The 20,655-nt window shown below is 45.2% G+C and overlaps 1 protein-coding gene across 1 annotated transcript in view; it reads left to right on the forward strand.

Moving 5' to 3' along the window:
* Positions 1 to 20,655, forward strand: part of SLC12A1 (solute carrier family 12 member 1) — a 222,896-nt gene that overhangs the window by 198,424 nt on the left and 3,817 nt on the right. Inside the window, 4 exon segments of the mRNA XM_030189548.1 lie at positions 613 to 724; positions 8,195 to 8,281; positions 16,880 to 17,015; positions 19,599 to 19,666. Of these exon segments, the coding sequence (XP_030045408.1) occupies positions 613 to 724; positions 8,195 to 8,281; positions 16,880 to 17,015; positions 19,599 to 19,666 (403 nt within the window).

Below are 20,655 nucleotides of genomic sequence, written 5' to 3' on the forward strand. Positions count from 1 at the left end.
GAGAACATTTGGTTCAGCCACTCAGATTCAATCTCCTGCTGGCAATAACTGACAATAGAGGTCCAGTGAAGAGTGAAACTGACAGCATGGCCCACAGGGGCCACAGAAAGCAGGAAGAGAAACAGAATTTTTACACAGCAATTTTAACATAGCAACAGGGCCCTTGGTAAATGGCTCAAGTGCCACATAATTGCTTTTCTGGATTATTAGTTAAGACTTGGAACTGTCTATATGGGCAATTATTTCAAAACAATGCCTGTTAATGAGGGTATTATCCCTTAAATATTCTACGAATGATTGAACTGCAGCTCTTGCTTAAAAAACATTTCCTCTATATGGGGTGTAGTTATCAACATGGGCTACGGTTAAGATATGCTATTTTACTACTAACTTGTGCTATTTTACCACAGATCTCATTTTATGCAGTGAGCTCTAGTTACTAATGGTTAACAGTACAAAAGGCCAAGTTCTTCCTCCTTCCTGTGTAAAAAGAAAAAGAATTCCTTTAGTAAAGTTAGAATTACTTGTGACATAGGATGAGCTATGTATTACTTGTTTTTAAAGACACTGTTCACTCAGCTCACCTCTTTTTGATTTACTGCTTTTATCCAGGTTTAACACTCCTTGTTCCCTACATTCTCACAACTCGAAAAAAATGGAAGGATTGCAAATTAAGGATCTTTATTGGAGGAAAGGTCAACCGTCTTGAGGAAGACAAGCTAGCGTAAACACACATCAATTTCTCTTCTATTCAAAAAATTATTGAAAGTCTACAAAGTGTATTTGCCAAATGGCAAAGTTAAGTGCAGCATCCCTGTCCCCATCACAAGCCTCTCCCTGGACACTTCTTTCTCCCTCCATTCCAATTTCACTGCAACCACTCTCCTCCCTTTCTCCCTGCACAGTCTTCTCTCTCTCCTGCCAGTTTGCCCAATCCTCTATTTCCCTTAATCCTTTCTTCCTTCCCCTCTGGCTACTAGGAGAACATTGCTTATTTCCATCTACCTTTTTTGCTTCCTGGATTCATTCTGGTGGTTTGAACATTTGGTGCCAGCAAGTCCCTAAGATGCTGCATAATCAACCACCAAAATTAAGTCATCTGGTGATGGAGGCAGGCCAGCACAAACCATTGCTGTCTTCTCACCAGCTGGAGAGAAGAAAGGAAACAGGGTGACAGTGGACTGTGACCGAGGACTGGGAAGAAGAGCTACAAGTTAAGGGCGGTAGTTTCATTTTTTACGCACGTCCAGTACGTGCGCTGTAAATTTTTCGGCGCATGGTGCTAACCAGGCAGTAATCGGCAGTGTACACATACTGACGATTACCGCCCGGTTAATGTGTGAGACCTTACCACTAAATCAATGGGTGGCGATAAGGTCAGGTCCAAAATGGACGCATGTCAATTTTTATTTTGCCGCATGTCCATTTTTGGCTAAAAAAGGCCTTTTTTGCAGATGCTCTGAAAAATGGACCTGCGCTTGTCGAAAACATGCATCTACACCAGCGCTGGCTATTTTTCAGTGCACCTTAGTAAAAGGACCCCTAATTTTGTTGGTCCTGTGTGGTTCCAGGCCTGCTGAATAGAATCACTAATAACAAATTGAAAGTTCAAAAAAAGCGTATTGCCTAAACATTTGTGCACAGTTTACTAACCTTACTGCATGGTGTTTTTAATTTCCACTTTTTCCAATTATATTTACTTGAGGGGCCTTTTTACGAAGCAGCTGTAAGCCCAACCCAGGCTTACCGCACACTTTTCCGGGACTACCGCTGGCCCAGCGCGACTGCCAGAGGTAGTTCCAGGTTGAGCAAGCGCCATTTCCAGGGAAAAAATAAAAACCCCACAAATGGTTAGCACAGCGGTAACCCCATGGTAAACAGGCATTGCTGTGCGTTGCCGGGTTGGTGCCACAGATCTTACCACCACCTCATTGGGTGGCAGTAAGTGCTCCCCGCTGCATGGCCATGCGATAAGTTATTTTACCATGTGGCCATTGGTGGGGGTCTTTTTACCAGCTGCAGTACGTGTGGGGAAAATGGCCCACACCAGTGCCGTAGGGCCCTTTTTCCCGCAGCTTGGTGAAAGGACCCCTTAACTTGTAAGGAAACTCTGAGGTCTCGATGCGTGGTTGAGATGATGGTGCAGGGATGAGGGATTTAGATTTGTTAGGAACTGGGCGACATTCTGGGAAAAGGAGTGACTGTTCCGAAAGGATGGGATCCACCTTAACTGGGATGGAACCAGGCTGCTGGTGCTTTTAAAAAAGAGAGAGAGCAGTTTTTAAACTAGAATGGGAGGGGGGAGAAGCCAACAGTCACCCAGGAGCACATGGTTCGGTATAGAGTATTCTTGAAGGATACTATTGAAACAGGACATTTAGGGAATCCCAGTAGAGAGGTTTCAACAATGCTAAAAGTAAGCCAGGTATGCTTAATGAGAGAGCAGGATAAAGGATGTGCATTATCCTTTTCAACTTCTAAGCAGCTTGTAGATCAAAGGAAAAAACACAATTTGAAGTCCTTGTGTACAATGCTAGAAGCCTACAAAATAAGATGGAAGAGTTAGAGTATATAGCACAAAATGATGAGGTAGATATAATAGGCATCTCAGAGACTTGGTGGAAAGAGGACAATCAATGGAACATTATCAGGCTTATTTTCGAAAGAAAAGGGCGCCCATCTTCTGACACAAATTGGGAGATGGGCGTCTTTCTCTCAGGGTCATCCCCCCCTACCTGTTACACTTGTGGTGGTAAATGTGAGCCCTCCAAAACCCACCCAAAACCCACTGTACCCACATGTAGGTGCCCCCTTCACCCCTTAGGGCTATGGTAGTGGTGTACAGTTGTGGGGAGTGGGTTTTGGGGGGGGGGTTGGGGGGGCTCAGCACCCAAGATAAGGGAGCTATGCACCTGGGAGCAATTTGTGAAGTCCACTGCAGTGCCTCCTAGGGTACCCAGTTGGTGTCCTGGCATGTGAGGGAAACCAGTGCACTACGAATGCTGGCTCCTCGCACGACCAAATGGCTTGGATTTGGTCGTTTTTGAGATGGGCGTCCTCGGTTTCCATTATGGCTGAAATCCGGGGACGACCATCTCTAAGGTCGACCATCTCAACATTTAGGTCAACCTAAATGTTGAGATTTGGGCGTCCCCGACCGTATTAGCAAAACAAAAGATGGACACCCATCTTGTTTCAATAATACGGGTTTCCCCGCCCCTCCGTGGGGACGTCCTGCGAGGACGCCCTCATGAAAACTTGGGTGGCCCGTTTGATTATGCCCCTCCACATTAACAGGGTACAAATTGTATTGCAATGATACGATCAAATTGGAGGGGGGTTGCGCTATATCTTAAAGAGGGAATCGAGTCAACTAAAATAAACATTTCACATGAAACAGATAGCAGCGTGGAATCATTATGTTCAGAGATTCCATGTGTGAAAGGAAGGAGTATTCTTGTAGGACTGTACTACCGTCCACCGGGACAGAACGAACAGACATGAAAAAATGTTTACAGAGATTAGGAAAGCTGGCAAATTGGGCAACGCTATAATAATGGGTGATTTAAATTACCGCAATATTGACTGGATAAATGTTACATCAGGGAGTGCCAGGGAGATAACATTTCTAGATGTAATAAACAACTGCTCCAGGAGCTGACAAGAGGGGGAGCCATTTTGCATCTGGTCCTTGGTGGCATGCAGGGCATAGTGCGAGAGGTGGTGGGTTGGGTCCCCTGAGAAACAGTGATCATAACATGATCAAGTCTGAGCTGCTATCTGGGGTGAACCCGCAAAGGAAATCTACTGTAGCTGCATTTAATTTTTGAAAGGGCAACTATAATAAAATGAGAAAAATGGTTTTAAAAAAGCGAAAAGGATTTGGCTAAGGTTAGGACACTAAATCAGGCGTGGACATTATTCAAAAATACCATCTTGCAAGCTAAGTCCAGATGCATTCCACATATTTGCAAAGATGGAAAAAAGAGAAAACGATAGCCAGTATGGTTTAAAGGTGAAGTAAAGAAATGTTATTACAGCCAAAAGACTGTCCTTCAAAGAATGGAAAAAGGACTCAAATGAAGAAAAGCAGTGGCAAGTCAGATGCAAAACATTAATAAAGAAGGCTAAAAGAGAATATGAAGAGAAACTTGCTGCAGAGGCTAAAACTCACAGTAACAACTTTTTCAGGTACATCAGAAGCAGAAAGCTTGCGAGGAAATCCATGGGACTATTAGCAGTGGCATAGCTACGTGGGGGCCTGGGCCCCTGGTTTTGCTGGCGGGGGCTGAAGCCTTGTCCAGCACCGGTCTCCGGTGCTGCCATATTGTCTGCCCTGCTCTTTCTTCCCCCTCATGTCCTGCACGCTCCTTTTAGTGAAATTGATTCAGTTTCACTAAAAAGGCGCGTATAGGCAATATGGCACCAGAGACCATTTTTGGTGCTATGGAAATTAATTCCATAATTTCTAGCGTGGTGGTAACCTGACGGTAACCATGCTGCCCATTTACCGCCAGGTTACCACAGGAGCCCTTACCGCCACCTCAGTGGGTGGTGGTATGTGTTTCTCCCTGCATGGCCACACGGTAAGAATAATCTGACCGCACGGCCATGTCTTTTTTAGGGGCTTTTTACCCACTGCACTAAAAAGGGCCCTGGTGCACAGCAAAAACAGCCCCCACCGCTACCACAGGGCCCTTTTTACCGCAGCTTGGTAAAAGGACCCCTTAGTGCACAAAAAAAGACCTGCGTAAGGGTGCACTAAGGACACTTTTTACCTCAGTTTGGTAAAAGGCCTCTTGTAGAATAGTTGGTTAATTCCTCTATGTTGGAAGACTTTTGTCGTACTGTTCTTATGCTTTAAAAACATCCACTGACCCCTGATGCGACCTTATTAGGTGAAATGTGGCCAAATCGAGCAAATTTTTTAGTAAACTTTGGAACTCCCTTTTAGACTGCTTTGTTCCTTGGTGCTATCTGTTGCTTCTATTTTGGTAGGTTAGCACCTGCCTCCTTGTTTGGTGTTTTCACATACTTTGGGGGTCCCTTTACTAGGCTGCGGTAATAATTGGCTTTAGCGTGTCCTTACGTGGGTATTTCCCGTGCTGTAAGGCCATGTTTACTGCAGCCATAAAACCCCAATTTTCTCTTTTGTTCATTAATGCCCAAGTGCTGATGCCATTAGTGCTCTGCCATGTTTTAAAATTACCATGGGAGCACTTACCTATTTTGTAGGTGGTATGGGCCCCACATTTTTCGTGAGCTAACCGTAAGTAATGTAGATGCACTAGGAAAATCCACTGACATGCCCCCTCAAAAAAAATACATTAAAATTTAACACATGGTTAATGCACACACATGACAAAACTAACAAAGAATGCTTTAGCCCATGTTAGCGCCTAATGCAGCTTAGTAAAATGGTTATCGCATTACTATGCAAGCTCTGGCTACTTTTCAGTGGACAATGCCAAGTCTCATAAATCTTCTGGCAAGTCCTTCACCTGACTGGTAGTCTGTTAATGCTAATCCTCCCACCTTCACCCACACATGTAAAGCACTCATATGGAAGGTAGTATGTTTTGGTAAAACCTTTCTCAAGAAATCCATTTCTAGTCGTTTTTGGGTTTTTTTTTTTTAAGTTTCATTTAGGAGGAGGAGGAGGAGTGGCCTAGTAGTTAGGGAGGTGGACTCTGGTCCTGGGGAACTGAGCTCAATTCCCACTTCAGGCACAGGCAGCTCCTTGTGACTCTGGGCAAGTCACTTAACCCTCCATTGCCCCAGGTACAAATAAGTACCTGTATATGTAAGCCACATTGAGCCTGCCATGAGTGGGAAAGCACAGGGTACAAATGTAACAAAAAAATATATACAGGAGTCTAATTTTTATTTTATTTAATTTCTTATATATCACCTGCAAGCCCAAAAGCTATTGAAGTGGTGTACAATCGGGTATAGGAGTGGCATAGCTAAGGGGGGGGTGCCAGGGGAGCGGCTGCTCCCCCAATGGACTTCCAATGGTGCCGGCGCCTATTTTTTACACAATTGATCACGTTTAAAACATGCACTTGCACCGTCAGAAGTCAGCTCTCCGCTCCCCCGGCGCCTTCAACCTGGCTATGCTTCTGGGGTACAGTAGGCATTTTTCTGTCCTTGGAGGGCTCTCAATCTAAGAAGCCCTTTTACTAAAGCTTAGCGTGTGCTAATGGACATTAGTGTGCACTAAGGGGCCCTTTTACTAAGCAGTGGTAGAGCTAATGCTCGGGTAGCATGCGCCAAATTGGCACTACTAGCAGGGTAGCATGGCACCCAGCAGTAATTCCAAGGTTGGCGTGTGCTGTTTTTTCCCATGGTAGAAAAGAATTTTCTATTTTCTACTATGGGGGGGGGGGGGGGGGGGGGGGGGCGCGTTCCTGGCAGTAATCGGCAATGTGGCCACATTGGCGCAAGCTGCAAGATTACCACATGAGTAGCGCGTGAGCCCTTACCACTAGGTCAATGCTCAGGCAGTAAATAGCTGCACGCTACTTTTAAATTTAGCGCACGGCTATTTACTGCCCCCATGTTAAAAAATAACTTTTTTTCCCAGTTGCAGTAAAAAATGGCCCAGTGCACGCCAATTTCACGCGGCCACACTACTGCAGGCAGTTTTTACCGCAGCTGAGTAAAAGGTCCCCTAAGTACCTGCAGCCCACAGGTATAAAATAGAATGTGTGCACTAAGCTTTACTAAAAAAGGCCCCTAAGGCAATGGAGGGTTAAGTGACTTGTCCAAGATCACAAGGAGTTGCAGTGGGATTTGAACTGGGCTCCCCTGGTTCTCAGCTTGCTGTTCTAATATATAAAAGAACCTCCAGGTGCAAATTACGATGCAGAGTGATCTGTCTTGGACTGTAGTAATACCATCAGAGGCTTCTTGAGTATGAGTTGTAATGATTAGTTCCTTCTAAAATGCAAAACATTATCTTAATTTAATTTACTATGGTTATTTATATTTCAATTTACCATGATAGATTATGTCCAAGGCAGACTGCAATCAATTACAAAAGTCACCAATATTTCACATAGATTGGCATTTTAGAAAGGATGTCCAGCTCAGAATATGTCAGCAAACTCACTTCAAGCTCATACGTTTAGCACAAGTCCATCAAATGATACCTTTCAAACCTGATGATTCTGGGCTTGTGATACTTACAGCTCAGGATATGAACATCCAATCTGTGGGCCCTGTTTACTAAGCCGCACTGTAGGTAAGCTAGCGTTTTAGTGTGTGCTAATGCTAGCGATACCCATAGGAATATATTGGTGTCTTTAGCAATAGTGCACGCTACAAAATGCTAGTGCGCTTAGCAAACAGGGCCCTGTATGTCCATCTAGACGTCTATTTCTCATGTATTTTAGATCAGGATCTGCCCACATACAGCCTGTTCTAAAATACGTCCAGCATAAACATCCATTTTACAAACTGAAACATCCAAACTATGAATGAGGCAAAACAAGGGTTGTAGAAGACATCTTTGTGACAGTAGAGGAACATCCATATTATAAAATGGTGACAGTAGCCTAATAGTTAGAGCAGCTGGCAGAGAACCAGAAGTTGCAGGTTTAAATCCAACTGTAGTTCATAATTTAAAAAAAAATAAAAATTATGAGCTCTCCAGGAACAGAAGGATACCGACTGTGACTTCCCTTAAGCCATACAGTGGAGAATTGCTCAATTGGAGCATCTTTCTGTAACTTAGACATGACAAGTACCAGGTCTAAATATGGACATCCATCTTTTTGGACATGGGTGTCTATTCCCCTTCTGAAACTGGAGTTGGACCTCCATGTTTTGGTCCCTCTCTAGTCTGCCCAAAACATGCCCAGATCACATCCTCTTGCCATATGGTTTTTCTCTTGTTGTGATTTCCGGAGGGGGGGTTGGAATCTGTGTCAGACTACCCAGGCAGCTTGCAAATCAGAAAAAAAAATAGGACACAAGGAGGCATATTTTCAAAGCACATACTGCAGTTTTAGACGTCCATATCCTGGCTTTATAAAATCATGATTTATATAAAAATTATGCAAAACAGCAAACAATAAAAATAAAAGTCCAATGAAAGCCAAACAGAATGGGATCAGAACAGCAACAAAATGAACAAAAACTCTTATTTTAAATTGTATATTTTCACTCACCTTTGCTCTTTTACTTCTAGGATGGCTTCCCTGTTAAACAAATTCAGGATAAAATTTGCTGACATTTATATCATGGGAGACATCAACACTAAACCAAGCAAAGAGAAGTATGCAACAAAATATGATATCTGTCATTTAATATAGTAGTCCTTTTTGAATTAGTATTATTTTGAAGCTTAAAATATATGTCTAAATGAGCAATTGTACACGTTTTAAACTAGATGTTTATTGCAGAATAACAGAGATTTGAGGGGATCCAACAGATTAATGGGCTCGTACCATCTTGGGCCTCATGTACTAAGGTGTTGCTTGAGTCGGGTCGCTCAGCGTTTACCTTAAAAGACATTCTTCTTTTTTGTATAGGTGAAACTGCTGGCGAGTATCCTCATAAGTCAAAAACCTCAATCTATAAAGCCTTAGTTTTTCTCGGCAAATAATCCCTTAAATAAGGGTGTACTTAGCTGCTGCTTGATATGTATTTTCAGTGGGTACGCCCGACAGCGAGCTCCTGTTTCGCTATATGTTTCCTAAGCAGCTGAACCCATCTGTGTCTCTGAAAAATAAATGCACAGCGGTAAGTAACTGGAAAAAATAAGAGCGACCTGACTCAAGCAACAGTTTTATCTGCTAGAGCCGAGTATCTGAAGTCTTTTCCTCATTTAAGTGAGATACATGATAGAGAATTTTACTTGCTAGTAGTAGATCTGTATAAAAAATAGTAATAAATGCCCGAATTTGAATATTTTTGTAAGTTTCCAGGCATTTTATGTTACTTTTTTTTTATATACACAAGTGGACTTTCGTGAAGCCACTTCACACTTTAGTACTTGAGGTCCAAAGTCAAAATACTTGAACAATCAGGGATTTTTCTTATTAGGCAATTACAACAACCAATATGGAGGTAAGTTATCAACATAGGATACTGTTAAGAGAGGTTATTATATCATTAACTCATGCTACTTTAGCACAGGTCCTAATTTATGCAATGAGACCTAGTTACTAATCACTCAGGTTAATAGTAAAATAACCAGTTTTAATGGTAGCACACTGTTTTTTCCTGACTACAGTGTCTGTAAAATAAGGCTAAAAGGGATGTTATCAGTGCGGACTACTGTATCATGTGTTTTTTTTACTGTTAACCTGGGATAATAGAAACTAAGTCTCACTGAATAAAATGGTTCCTGTGCTAAAATAGCACAAGTTAGTGGTAAAGTAACCCATCTTAATGGTAGCCCACAGGGGCAGACTGTCCATTGGAACAATAGGGTAGTGCCCAAGGGCCCACAGCAGTAGAGGACACACTCTCCCCTAGCTTCCATATAATTCAATCACTTTTGACAGGTGGTTAGGGACCCATAGTCTTTATTGCCCGAGGGCCTAGAACACTGTCAGTCTGCCTCTGGTAGCCCCAGTGGCAGCCTCACCATTAGGGCAACTGAGGCAGGGGTCTCAGGCAGCACTCTTCTGAGGAGGCATCGTCCCTGCCCTTACTTAATTCCCCAACCTCCTTCCCCTGAATTTACCTTTTCTTTTCTTTTTTTAAAGGCAGTGACAGCAATTCCCATAGGCTGCCCTGCCACCGGTCCCGGCCCTTTCTCTCTACTGCGGCCCACCTCTGAAGAAACGGGAAATTATGTCAGAGAGGCGGGCCACCCGCAGTAGAGAGAAATGCATTCAATCTGCAGCCCCTCATTACCTCTCTACCCTCATCTCCCCTTACGTTCCTACCCATAACCTCCGCTCTCAAGACAAATCCCTCCTTTCAGTACCCTTCTCCACCACCGCCAACTCCAGGCTCCGCCCTTTCTGCCTCGCCTCACCCCATGCTTGGAATAAACTCCCTGAGCCCATACGCCAGGCCCCCTCCCTGCCCATCTTCAAATCCTTGCTCAAAGCCCACCTCTTCAATGTCGCCTTCAGCACCTAACCACTATACCTCTATTCAGGAAAACTTTACTGCCTCAACTTGACATTTCATCCTTTAGATTGTAAGCTCCTTTGAGCAGGGACTGTCCTTCTTTGTTAAACTGTACAGCGCGTTCCGGTGACGTCATGACCGTGAGAGGTTGAGCACTGCGATCTCTCCGGCTCCCAGCCTCCTCTGAAGCCGATAAACGGTGCAAATTACAAACTGGCTAGCAATATCTAGCGAACTGACGTCTCCTCAAACAGCTGATCAACTGTTTTAAATCTCCGGTGGCGAAATGACGGCGAAAAATGCCCCGAAAGATAGACTCCGCACGAGGGTGGGAGAAGAGAAAATGGCGCCGCCCGCGAGCCCGCCCGGCCAGACGATCTCGTCCGCATGGATCGCGGAAATTACAACGGAAATGACAGCGGTGCTGGACGATCTACTGAACCGCCGGTTGGCCCCGATTGATAACAAACTCGAAAGAGTGCAAACACAACTCACAGATCTGTCCAAGGACTGTGCTGCCTTTCAATCACGGGTCAGCGAGGTAGAGGACAGAGTCACGGTGGTTGAAAGCATGCAAAACCAGACGCAGGGAAAACTGCGGGTGCTGGAAGATAAGGTTGAAGACCTTGAAAATAGGTCCAGAAGGAATAATATCAGGATGGTTGGTCTCCCAGAGAGCATACAAGAACGGGGCCTGGAGACTTTTTTGGCGAGGTGGCTGGCTGAGGAACTACAACTCCCAGAAGCCCTGGGACCGATTCATATTGAGAGGGCTCATCGACTGGGGCAGAAGGCCACAGGAACTGGTAGGCCCAGAGTTATCATCATGAGATTCTTGGATTATGCACAGAAGCAAGATATCTTTCGGCGTCTTAGAGCGGGGAAATCGTTGCAATATGAGGGGCTGCAGGTTCGATGCTTCCAAGACTATTCTGCAGGCGTGGCAGCAAAAAGGCGCCAATTTTCGACAATATGCTCCAAGTTGTTCCAGAAGGAGATACGCTTTGCACTGCAATACCCGGCAAAGCTGCGAATAACTCATAATGGAACATCAAAAATCTATGAAACAGCGGGTGCAGCTCAGGAGTTCCTACAGCAGTTGGAAGCAGCCGCCCTAGAGGATCGCTGAGGGAGAAACCGAGATTGCATTTGCTGGCAGCAGACCGGAGTGAGGAGCGACGGTGAGACGAGGAGTTGAACTATGGATAGATTTTCCACAGGGCACAGATAGGAACATTGAGTTTTAAGAGTGGTTGGAAGCTCTGTGGGGACATTCTTTATATGCTTTGGTTCCAGGTTCATGATCTGCAGTTGGGTTTTTGTATGCACGAGTTAAATTGTTGGAAATCTGTTATGGCTGAAGGAGGGAGGGGGGATAGACGTAGGAAGTAATGGTCCCATTTATGGGGTCTGAATCCAGGGTACAGGGGGGGGATAGGGATGGGGGGAGGGGGAGTAAAGGGGAAAGGATAGAGGGAGGGAATGGGTTGGGAGGGGGGGCAGGGGGAGCCAATTCAAACCTAATTTGTGGGGAAATATCTACTAAGGGCTCGATCTCCCAGAACACGCAGATTGTGTGTTGTAAGAGAGAGTGGAGGGTGTCATTGAAGGGTAAAGTACAAGAGGAGCTACAAGATATGGTATATAACCATCAAGGTGATAGGAACACAAGTTTTGGGGGTGGGCAAAGGCTGGGATGCCCCCCCTTAACAACATCTCAGTTATATGATTTGGGGTACATTTCATTTCATCTGGCAGTATGGTACAGATTGTAAGCTGGAACGTGGGAGGGGTAACGTCGCCTATAAAAAGGTCCAAGATTCTGCAGCAGTTAAATAGACAACATGCTGATATCGCTCTCTTACAGGAGACGCATTTGTCGCGAGCAGAACATGCTAAACTATGTACTTGGTGGGTAGGTGACTGTGTAGCAGCGCATGCGCAGGGGAAAAAAGGAGGTGTTGCAATTTTGTTTCGTAAAAATATTGCTACAGCAATCAATCCACTTCTAGTGGACCCCGCGGGGAGGTATGTCATTTTGGAAGCCACAGTGGGTAAGCAAAAACTGTTAATATGTAACATCTATGCCCCCAATAATTATGACAAACGGTTCTTTCAGCCAGTGATAAATTTTCTCCTTAAACAATCACACTCAGAGATCATGGTAGGGGGTGACTTTAATGCGGTTTGGGATCCAGCAATAGATAAATCAATGCCTAGCGTCTCTGCGACCTACTACAACAACAAAGGTTTGTTGAAGTTGAGCCAGCTGTTAGATTTGATAGATGTTTGGAGGGTGCTTCACCCAGGTGTGAAAGATTATACCCATCTTTCGCGAGCTCATTCAACTCAATCCCGCATTGACTATGTCTTGGTCTCCCGAAAGATGTTTGGGGAATTCTAACAGCAGAGATCGGACCCTATGCAGTGTCGGACCATGCGTGGGTCAGGGTGGAGTGGCATCCCCGGGGCCAGGTCAGACGGGCCAATAGGTGGCAGTTCCCCACAGAGTTGTATACTGACCCCATTTTAAAGGGACGCCTTCAAGTTAGATGGGAGGAATATGTCACATATAATCAGGCACATAGGCACGACCCGATTCTATTCTGGGAGGCAGCTAAGGCCGTGCTGCGCGGGGAAATCATTAGTCATACTCACCATGTTCGGGTAGCGAGAGATCGGGAAATACTACGTTTGAGTAAACAACTCTGTAGCGAGAGAAAACGGTTCGGGGAGACACATGCGGCAAACCATAAGCAACAAGTGCTCGAATTACAAACGGCACTGAACGAACTTTTGCAGAGACGCGCTTGGAAATCGCAGATTTACTATCGCTACATGCTTTATAAACATGGAAACAAAGCGGGCAAATTGATGGCCAAACTTCTTAAGCCAAAAGGGGGAAACAGGAATATTCTCACCCTTCGGGGAAAGGGAGGGGGCCTCACAACCTCCGATAAAGATATTAGCAATATTTTTCAGTCATTCTATAAAGATCTATACGCACCCCCGGAGGATATGGGCCTTGACAATCAGATGTACTTGAATAATCTCCATCTCCCTAAGCTTACACAATTAGAACGAGAGGGCCTTAATCAATTAATCACGGAGGAGGAGGTGTCCCTGGTAGTGGCACAGAGCCCATTGTTAAAGGCCCCCGGACCGGATGGTCTGCGCGCAGAATTCTACAAATTGATGGGAGCGGATATCATATCAGACCTAACCAGATTTCTCAACCACATGATAAGCGTAAAGGCAATGCCCCCTGATCTAAATAAGGCCCAAATAATAGTGCTGCTTAAACCAGGGAGGGACCCGGTAGAACCGGCATCATACCGCCCCATATCGCTGCTCAATTACGACACCAAGTTGATGGCAAAAATCTTGGCCAATAGGTTGGCGAGGCTGTTGCCTCGCCTTATACATGACAGTCAAGTGGGCTTCGTAAGAGGCCGGACAGTAAGTAAAAATTTGAGGGCAATCCTGACATCCGTAGAACATAGCATGTGCAAGGGTATGGCGTCATTGCTAATTAGTTTTGACGCCGAAAAAGCCTTTGACAAGGTGCACTGGGCCTTTCTCTTTGATGTATTGGCAACCTATGGTTTCTCGGGCAGATTCGTAGAGGCGATTCAAACTTTATATGATAACCCTAGCGCCACGCTATGGGTTAATGGGGCAGAGTCAAGGAGTTTCCCCATTAAGAGAGGGACCAGACAGGGCTGCCCCTTATCCCCACTCCTCTTTGTTTTGGTGTTGGACCCCCTTATTAGGGACATTTTGGAGAATCCCTTGATCAAAGGAGTAAGATTGGGCACTCAGACATTTAAAATTGCAGCCTTTGCAGATGACCTTTTGGTACACCTCACATCCCCAAAAGAGTCGCTCGAAACGTTGTTAGAGTCTTTTCAAGAGTATGGAGATTACGCGGGCTTTAAAATTAATTTAGATAAATCCGAAGCTTTAGCATCCTCGGATGAGTGCAGAGAGACTTGGGGGAATGACTTCCCTTTACGGTGGGCTAACCACTCCTTTAAATATCTTGGTATTAAACTAACAATGAATACAGCAGAATTGCAGCAACTAAATGTCAAGGCCCTTTTAGACTACACCAGACACAAACTTGACTCTTGGAAGGGACTACCGTTGTCTTTGATGGGACGCATACATTTGATTCAGATGGTGATCTTCCCGCGCTGGCTATATGCTTTGCAGACACTGCCCGTTCGCTTATCAAAAAAAGATTTGAAAGATATAAATAGCTTATGGTGCCGATTTTGCTGGGCTGGGAAGAGGGCAAGAGTACGACAGGCTCTGTTAATAGGCGGTTGGAAACAAGGGGGCATTGGCTTCCCAGATCTATTCTTATATAACCAAGCATGTCTTCTACGACACGTCAGAGATTGGCTTCTTGAGACGCACTGCTATACACCTACATTGTTTGAGAGAGCCTATTTCGCACCGCATGATATGATAGCCCTATTTCATCTTTCGTGGGATAAAATACCTCCCCACTTCAGACGCAGCATCTTGCTTCACCCTCTTCGAGCAACATGGCAGTGGTGGGTCGGGCAATTAGGGGGCCATTCAAATGTCTCTGATCAAATCCCGATTGTAGGGAATGCAGCATTTGTAGCTGGAATGGGTGGCTCGCTATTTGGAGGCTGGGGACAGAGAGGCCTTACGAAATTGGAACACTTGCTGCAAGATAATGGGGACCTATTGCCATATGAAGCTTTGCAAGTCAAGATAGGATTGGGCTGGGGGGCCAGATTTGCCTACATGCAACTTAAACATTATATGCAGACATTGAATCAGGCTGCCTTAAGGGGACAATTGGGAGAAAAGATTCGAGGGTTTTTTGAAGACCTGGCGGTTGAGAGACATACGATTTCAGATTTATATGGAGCCCTGGTCCGGGGGGGAATAAAAATACAATATGAAGCTATTAAATTAAAATGGGAACAGGATCTTGGGACGTCCTTGGCGTCATGGGATATAGCGGCTTCGTTGAAGGGAATCCGACAGTTAGTTAAGGATGAACGATTGAGAGAGTGTGGCTATCGAGTGATCCTGCGGGGTTACATGACCAAGACACAGCTGGCTCATATTCAGAGGTCAGAGAGTACAAATTGCTGTAAATGTGGTGGCGGCCCGGGTACATTCTACCATGCTCTCTGGCAATGTCCAAAAGTGCGGACATTTTGGCAACGAGTCCGTAGCTTTCTGATAAAGCTGGGCAATAAAATCCAGGGAACCGACAGACAATTTCTGCTGGATCAGTCGAGAGCCTTTGCCCCTCTGAGGGCGCCGGCGGCTCTTCTGTGCAGGAAGATGTGCTTGGTGGCTCGCAAGTGTATTATGCAATACTGGACTTCTGAGGAAGCTCCAGCTTATTGGCATTGGAGAAACCAGGTGCATCTTCTAGCCTCGTGGGAGTCCCGTGATGCTAGAACATCACCCAAGCGCAGAAAGCAATTCCTTCAAGTTTGGGCCCCTTATCTACAAATGCTGAGTCCGAGAGGGAGAAGCTTGCTTGTTAACTCCAGTTAAAGGCCCTAGAGGTTCGTTTGACACACCTGCCCAGTTTTGGAATACGGGAGGGAGGGTGGGGGGTTGAGTTGAGGGAGGGGGAGGGAGGGGAGGATAGGGAACATCAGGTTGGGTAATTAGTAGCTCGCTGGGCACAGTGCTGATATATCAGTTTGAGGGGACTACAAGTTATGTTTGTTTTATGCCATGGTTACATAGTGGGGGAACCATAGATTGGTGTATAAAGAAGATGGGAGGCAATTATTTTACTATGGGATAGTTTAAGTGCCTAAGGAGAGATCAGTAGTCCAATGTATCTGGGTGGGGTGGATGGGTATGGGTGCACTGTGTACAGCTAATGAGGGATTGCACGGAGGAAGAGTGTATAGGCAGGGGGCTATCTGACACAAGGCCCTTTTGCCGTTTATGATGTACTTTTTTGACTAAATTGGTTATGGTGTTATAGGTCTTAATATGTAATGACTATTTCCTTTTGTGTATAATGTTATATAAACCTCAATAAACAAATTTAAACATAAACTGTACAGCGCTGCGTAACCCTAGTAGCGCTCTAGAAATGTTAAGTAGTAGTAGTAGTAAGGGGTCAGGACCTGCAGCAGAGCAACCTATGGGAATTGCTGCCACCACCACCTTTGAAAAAGAAAAGGTAAATAACGAGAAAAGAAAAGGTAAGTTCAGGGAAAGGGGTTGGGGAAGGAAGGGGGAGATGTCTGATTATGGCCCGGGGGCGGGTGGGGAGGGAGCTCATTTCTTGCCTCAGGCGGCAGATTGTCTTGGGCCACCCCTGGGAAGCCCACATTGATAACTTCCCCTTTAGGTGCATAGTTACCAATGTGGGCTACTGTGAAGACAGATTATTTTACCATTAACTTGTGCTATTTTAGCACAGATCCCATTTTATGCAATGAGACCTAGTTACCAGTAACTAGGGTTAACAGTAAACTAACAGTTTTTAACCGTAGCCCATATTTGTAACTCCTCCGCTATAATAACGTGTCTTGGGGGGACGTTATCAATATGGGTTACCATTAAGAGGGGGGGGGAAGTTATCAACATTTTATTTTATTGTTAGCCAAAGTTATTAGTAACTAAGGCTCACTGCATAAAATAGGACCAGGGCTAAAATATCACAAGTTAGTGGTAAGATAATATGTCCTAAGAGTACACATGTTGATAACTTCCCCTTCAGTAACTTAACTGAAGGGCCACTTTATTTTTTAAATTTTTCTTTCAGTTGGAAATTTTTTGAAGAAATGATCGAACCCCATAGACTCCATGAAGGTTCAAAAGACTTACCAACTGCTGAGAAAATAAAAAGAGAAAGTCCATGGAAAATTACAGATGCTGAGCTGGAAGCATTCAAAGAAAAGGTAAATCCTCGACTGCTGTCACTTCCATAGAGGTGAAGAAAGCCAAAACTTGAACATGCAATTAATTACAATGATGGTATGTTCATTTGACACTAGTTTTTTAGCATTTCACAATACATTTTATAGTATTAGCCTGCCCATTTCTACATTAATAATGGCTAGTGGGATTTTTAAATAATCTTTTACTGTGTAGAGAGGCGTTGCACACTTAATTCACCACTCAGCCTTGTTTACACAGCATTTCTAATACCAATGGGCCGATGATCAGAAGCAAATGCGGGTGCTAGAGGCTATTAGCACCATACTAGTACCTGCATTTGCTACCACCCCAAGATCAGAACCCCCGAGCACGTGACATGGGCTCTGTCAGCAAGTAGCATGCAAATGCATGTAACATATTCCTCCCCAATAATCAGCAGGCAGCGCACCAAATATTGGTGCGCTGTCTGCGCCAAACCCTATGCCCGCTCAGAGCTGGTGTTAGGGTTTGCAGACCATTGGGGAGGAATGCTGAGCCCTGTCCGGCATTCATTTGCATGCTAGCAGGCCCCCCCATCCCCCCCAATATAACCCTCACAGCAGGAGGCCCCCTCAGGAACCCTGACCCCCCCCCCACCCTAAGCTAGCGACTCCAGTCACCCCGACACAAGTTCACAGGGGGCAGGAAATCCGGTGAATCTCCAGCCCCCCTAACCCCTCGCATCCCCCCAAAAGCGCTGGTGGCCCAGTGGGCCGCAAACCAAGCCCCCCCCCCCAACCTGGTGGTCTAGTGGCCCTCTTCCCTGCCCCCCCATACCTGAAGTGTTGGAAGAGAGAATAGTACACTCCCTCCTCTTCCAGTGCCACCTAAAAATGGCGGCAGCCAACCTTGTCCAGTGCATCCTGCGATGTGCTGGGTGGGGCTTCACCACCATATAAAGGAGTTTCTCCTTTATATGGTGGTGAAGCCCTGCCTAGCGCATCCCAGGATGCACTGGACAGGGCTTGGCCCCACCATTTTCAAGGAGGCACTGGAAGAGGAGGGAGAGTACTACTCCCTCCTCCGACACTAAGGTACGGGGTGGGCGAGGAAGAGGGCTGCTAGACCACCAGGTTGGGGTGGGGGGGGGGGGGGCTTGGTTTGCAGTCCACTGGGCCACCAGATCTCCAGCCCCCAGTGAACTTGTGTCGGGGAGGGGGATTAGGGGGACTGGAGGTACGCCGGACCTCCAGCCTGTGTTGCTTGCTTGTGTCGGGGAGGTCGGGGGGACTGGTGGTCCACTGGACCTCCAGCCCCTGTGTCGCTAGCTTGGGCTGGGGGTTCGGTGGGGGCTCTAGGCCACCAGAGCCTTGCTGTTTCAGAGGGTCTGGTGGTCCCACGGACCTCCAGTCCCTGTGTTTGACAGGCCTGGGCTTTTGACAGGCCGAACTTGTCAAACAAGTGTGGGAGGATTGTGACTGAGCGTATCCTCCTGCACTTTTACCCTATGATCAGAAATAATAGCAACCATAAATTTGCATGCTATTATCTCTGATCATAGGGGCAGTAAAGCCCCGCGCTGTTCCAATGCTATTTTTAGAGCAGTTTGGATCAGCACAGGACTTTTGATCATCTGGGCATAAGTGCTTCCAATCCATAAGAAATAACAGAGAAAAAACAACAATCGTACAGAAAAACATGTATTAGAGATGTGGAGGGTTTTCCTCCTCACTGGCAGATTCTAAGAGGCTGATATTCAAAGAGTTTGTGCACCTAACTTTGGGGTCATTTTACTAAGCTGTGTTAAGCAGCTAATGTGGTGTTATCAGAGCAGCAGACAGTAACACAGCCCCATACTACAACAGAGGCCTTTGCGTTAAAAACGCTGTGATTGCTGCCTAACATGGGAGTGGGCCGGGTCTGCACATGACAGGGGTGAGAGGAGGTATGGTTGGATGCGACAGCCAGCAAAGGGTCTTTACCATGCACTAGCTGTCCAGACTGCTGCTAGCGCAGCCAAACTTACCGCTAGCACAAGAGGAGGCAGTAAGTGCAGCCCCGCTACCGGTAGTCCAGTAGCGCGGCTGCAATATTGAAGGGGGAAGTTATGAAGCTGCATTAGGGCTTTAAGTTGTGTTATTTGCTCCTCAACATGACTTAAAAGGCCCCGAAGCAGCTTGTCTTAAACTACTGCTGCAATATTTAAGTCACTGCAAGTTATGTAGTTATGAAATGCAAGTAGAGTAGCTTATTACTATGTCAAAACCATAACTTGACTGCAAAGTTGCATTATAGGCAGAAAATCATAGTAATATAATGCCACCCAAAAGCCGGTGTTATGTTCCCATGCCAGGAAAATCGGGACTCAAAGCCTTAAAGGAGCCATGACGACATTTCTGGACTCCCCCCTCCCCAAATCCAAGCCCTCACTCCTCCTTCATGTCAAACTCTTGGTGGATCTTGTAGTAGATTGGCATAATATGAATATGTAGAAATAGTAAATTTAAAAAGAGAGTGTTCTTGATTTTCTTTAGTGGGTGGAAAGGGGAAGAGTAGTTGTTTCTGGTAAATAGTAAAATAAAGTATGATATTCTTCCAGCACAATCTACAATTTTGTTTTACAGAGCCATCGTCAGGTCCGCTTGAATGAGCTCTTGCAAGAATACTCTAGGTCTGCTAACCTCATTGTTCTGTAAGTCTTGTGTGGAATTCTGTGACTGTTTTCCAATAAGTTAAAAAGATGAAGTTAACAATTAAAAAGGAGGTGCTTCTAAGACTAATGACCTGGAATCCTGTTCTCCCCAGATGTTCCAGGACTCTAGGAGTTATTTTCTTTCCCTGTGCCTTAGTTTACTGTATGCAACTGAACAATTGCAATTGCATTTTATCTTCTCTCATCCTAGAAGCTGTCATTTACAGAAAGCTATAAAACTAGTATCCAAATAGTCTAACCTCAAGCTATTCTTTAAGAATGGATGCATATTTCTAAAGCATTAACTTCTAAAGAGACGTGTTTTGATCCTGTATAACATAAGAACAGCCATACTGGGTCAGACCAATGGTCCACCCAGCCCAGTATCCTGTTTCCAATCCAGGTCACAAGTACCTGGCAGAAACCCAATTAGTAGCAACAGTTTTAATTCTGCCTGGCAGCTTTCCTCCTCCTTTGAATTTCCAAACCAATCAGAACCTGCACCCCAACTGGCACTATTTTGCCTTAGATCTTCATCTACCTGGGGATTTTCCCCATTTTAATTCTTTCCATCCTCCTTCTAGCCCAGTTATTGCACCAACAGTCCTGTGGCTGAGGAACAGAAACTGAAGTTCTGTCCAGAATCTGGCACCAGTGCATTCTTAAACCAGCCCATAGGTGTCACTGTACTGAGACAGCAGGGACTATCTCCTCAGGACTGTGAATGTAGCCTCCACATTATCTGTTGCCACTTTAAGAAGTAGGATCATGAATGAAGAATATGCATTTCCTCACAGAAGAACTGCTGCTGGGCCATTCAGTCATCTCAAAACTCCTCCTCCTCCCTCCCCAAAAGCCCATACACACAAAACATGTATTCTTTTATTCTTGTAGATTTTAGACTACAAATTAATTATTCCAATCCTAATACTTGTACTTTAATAAAATGTCTTATTTTTTTCAGTCAATGTATAATTAACTATGGAATT

This window comes from Microcaecilia unicolor, chromosome 1 (genome assembly GCF_901765095.1).
Source record: "Microcaecilia unicolor chromosome 1, aMicUni1.1, whole genome shotgun sequence".
Lineage (NCBI taxonomy): Eukaryota > Metazoa > Chordata > Amphibia > Gymnophiona > Siphonopidae > Microcaecilia > Microcaecilia unicolor.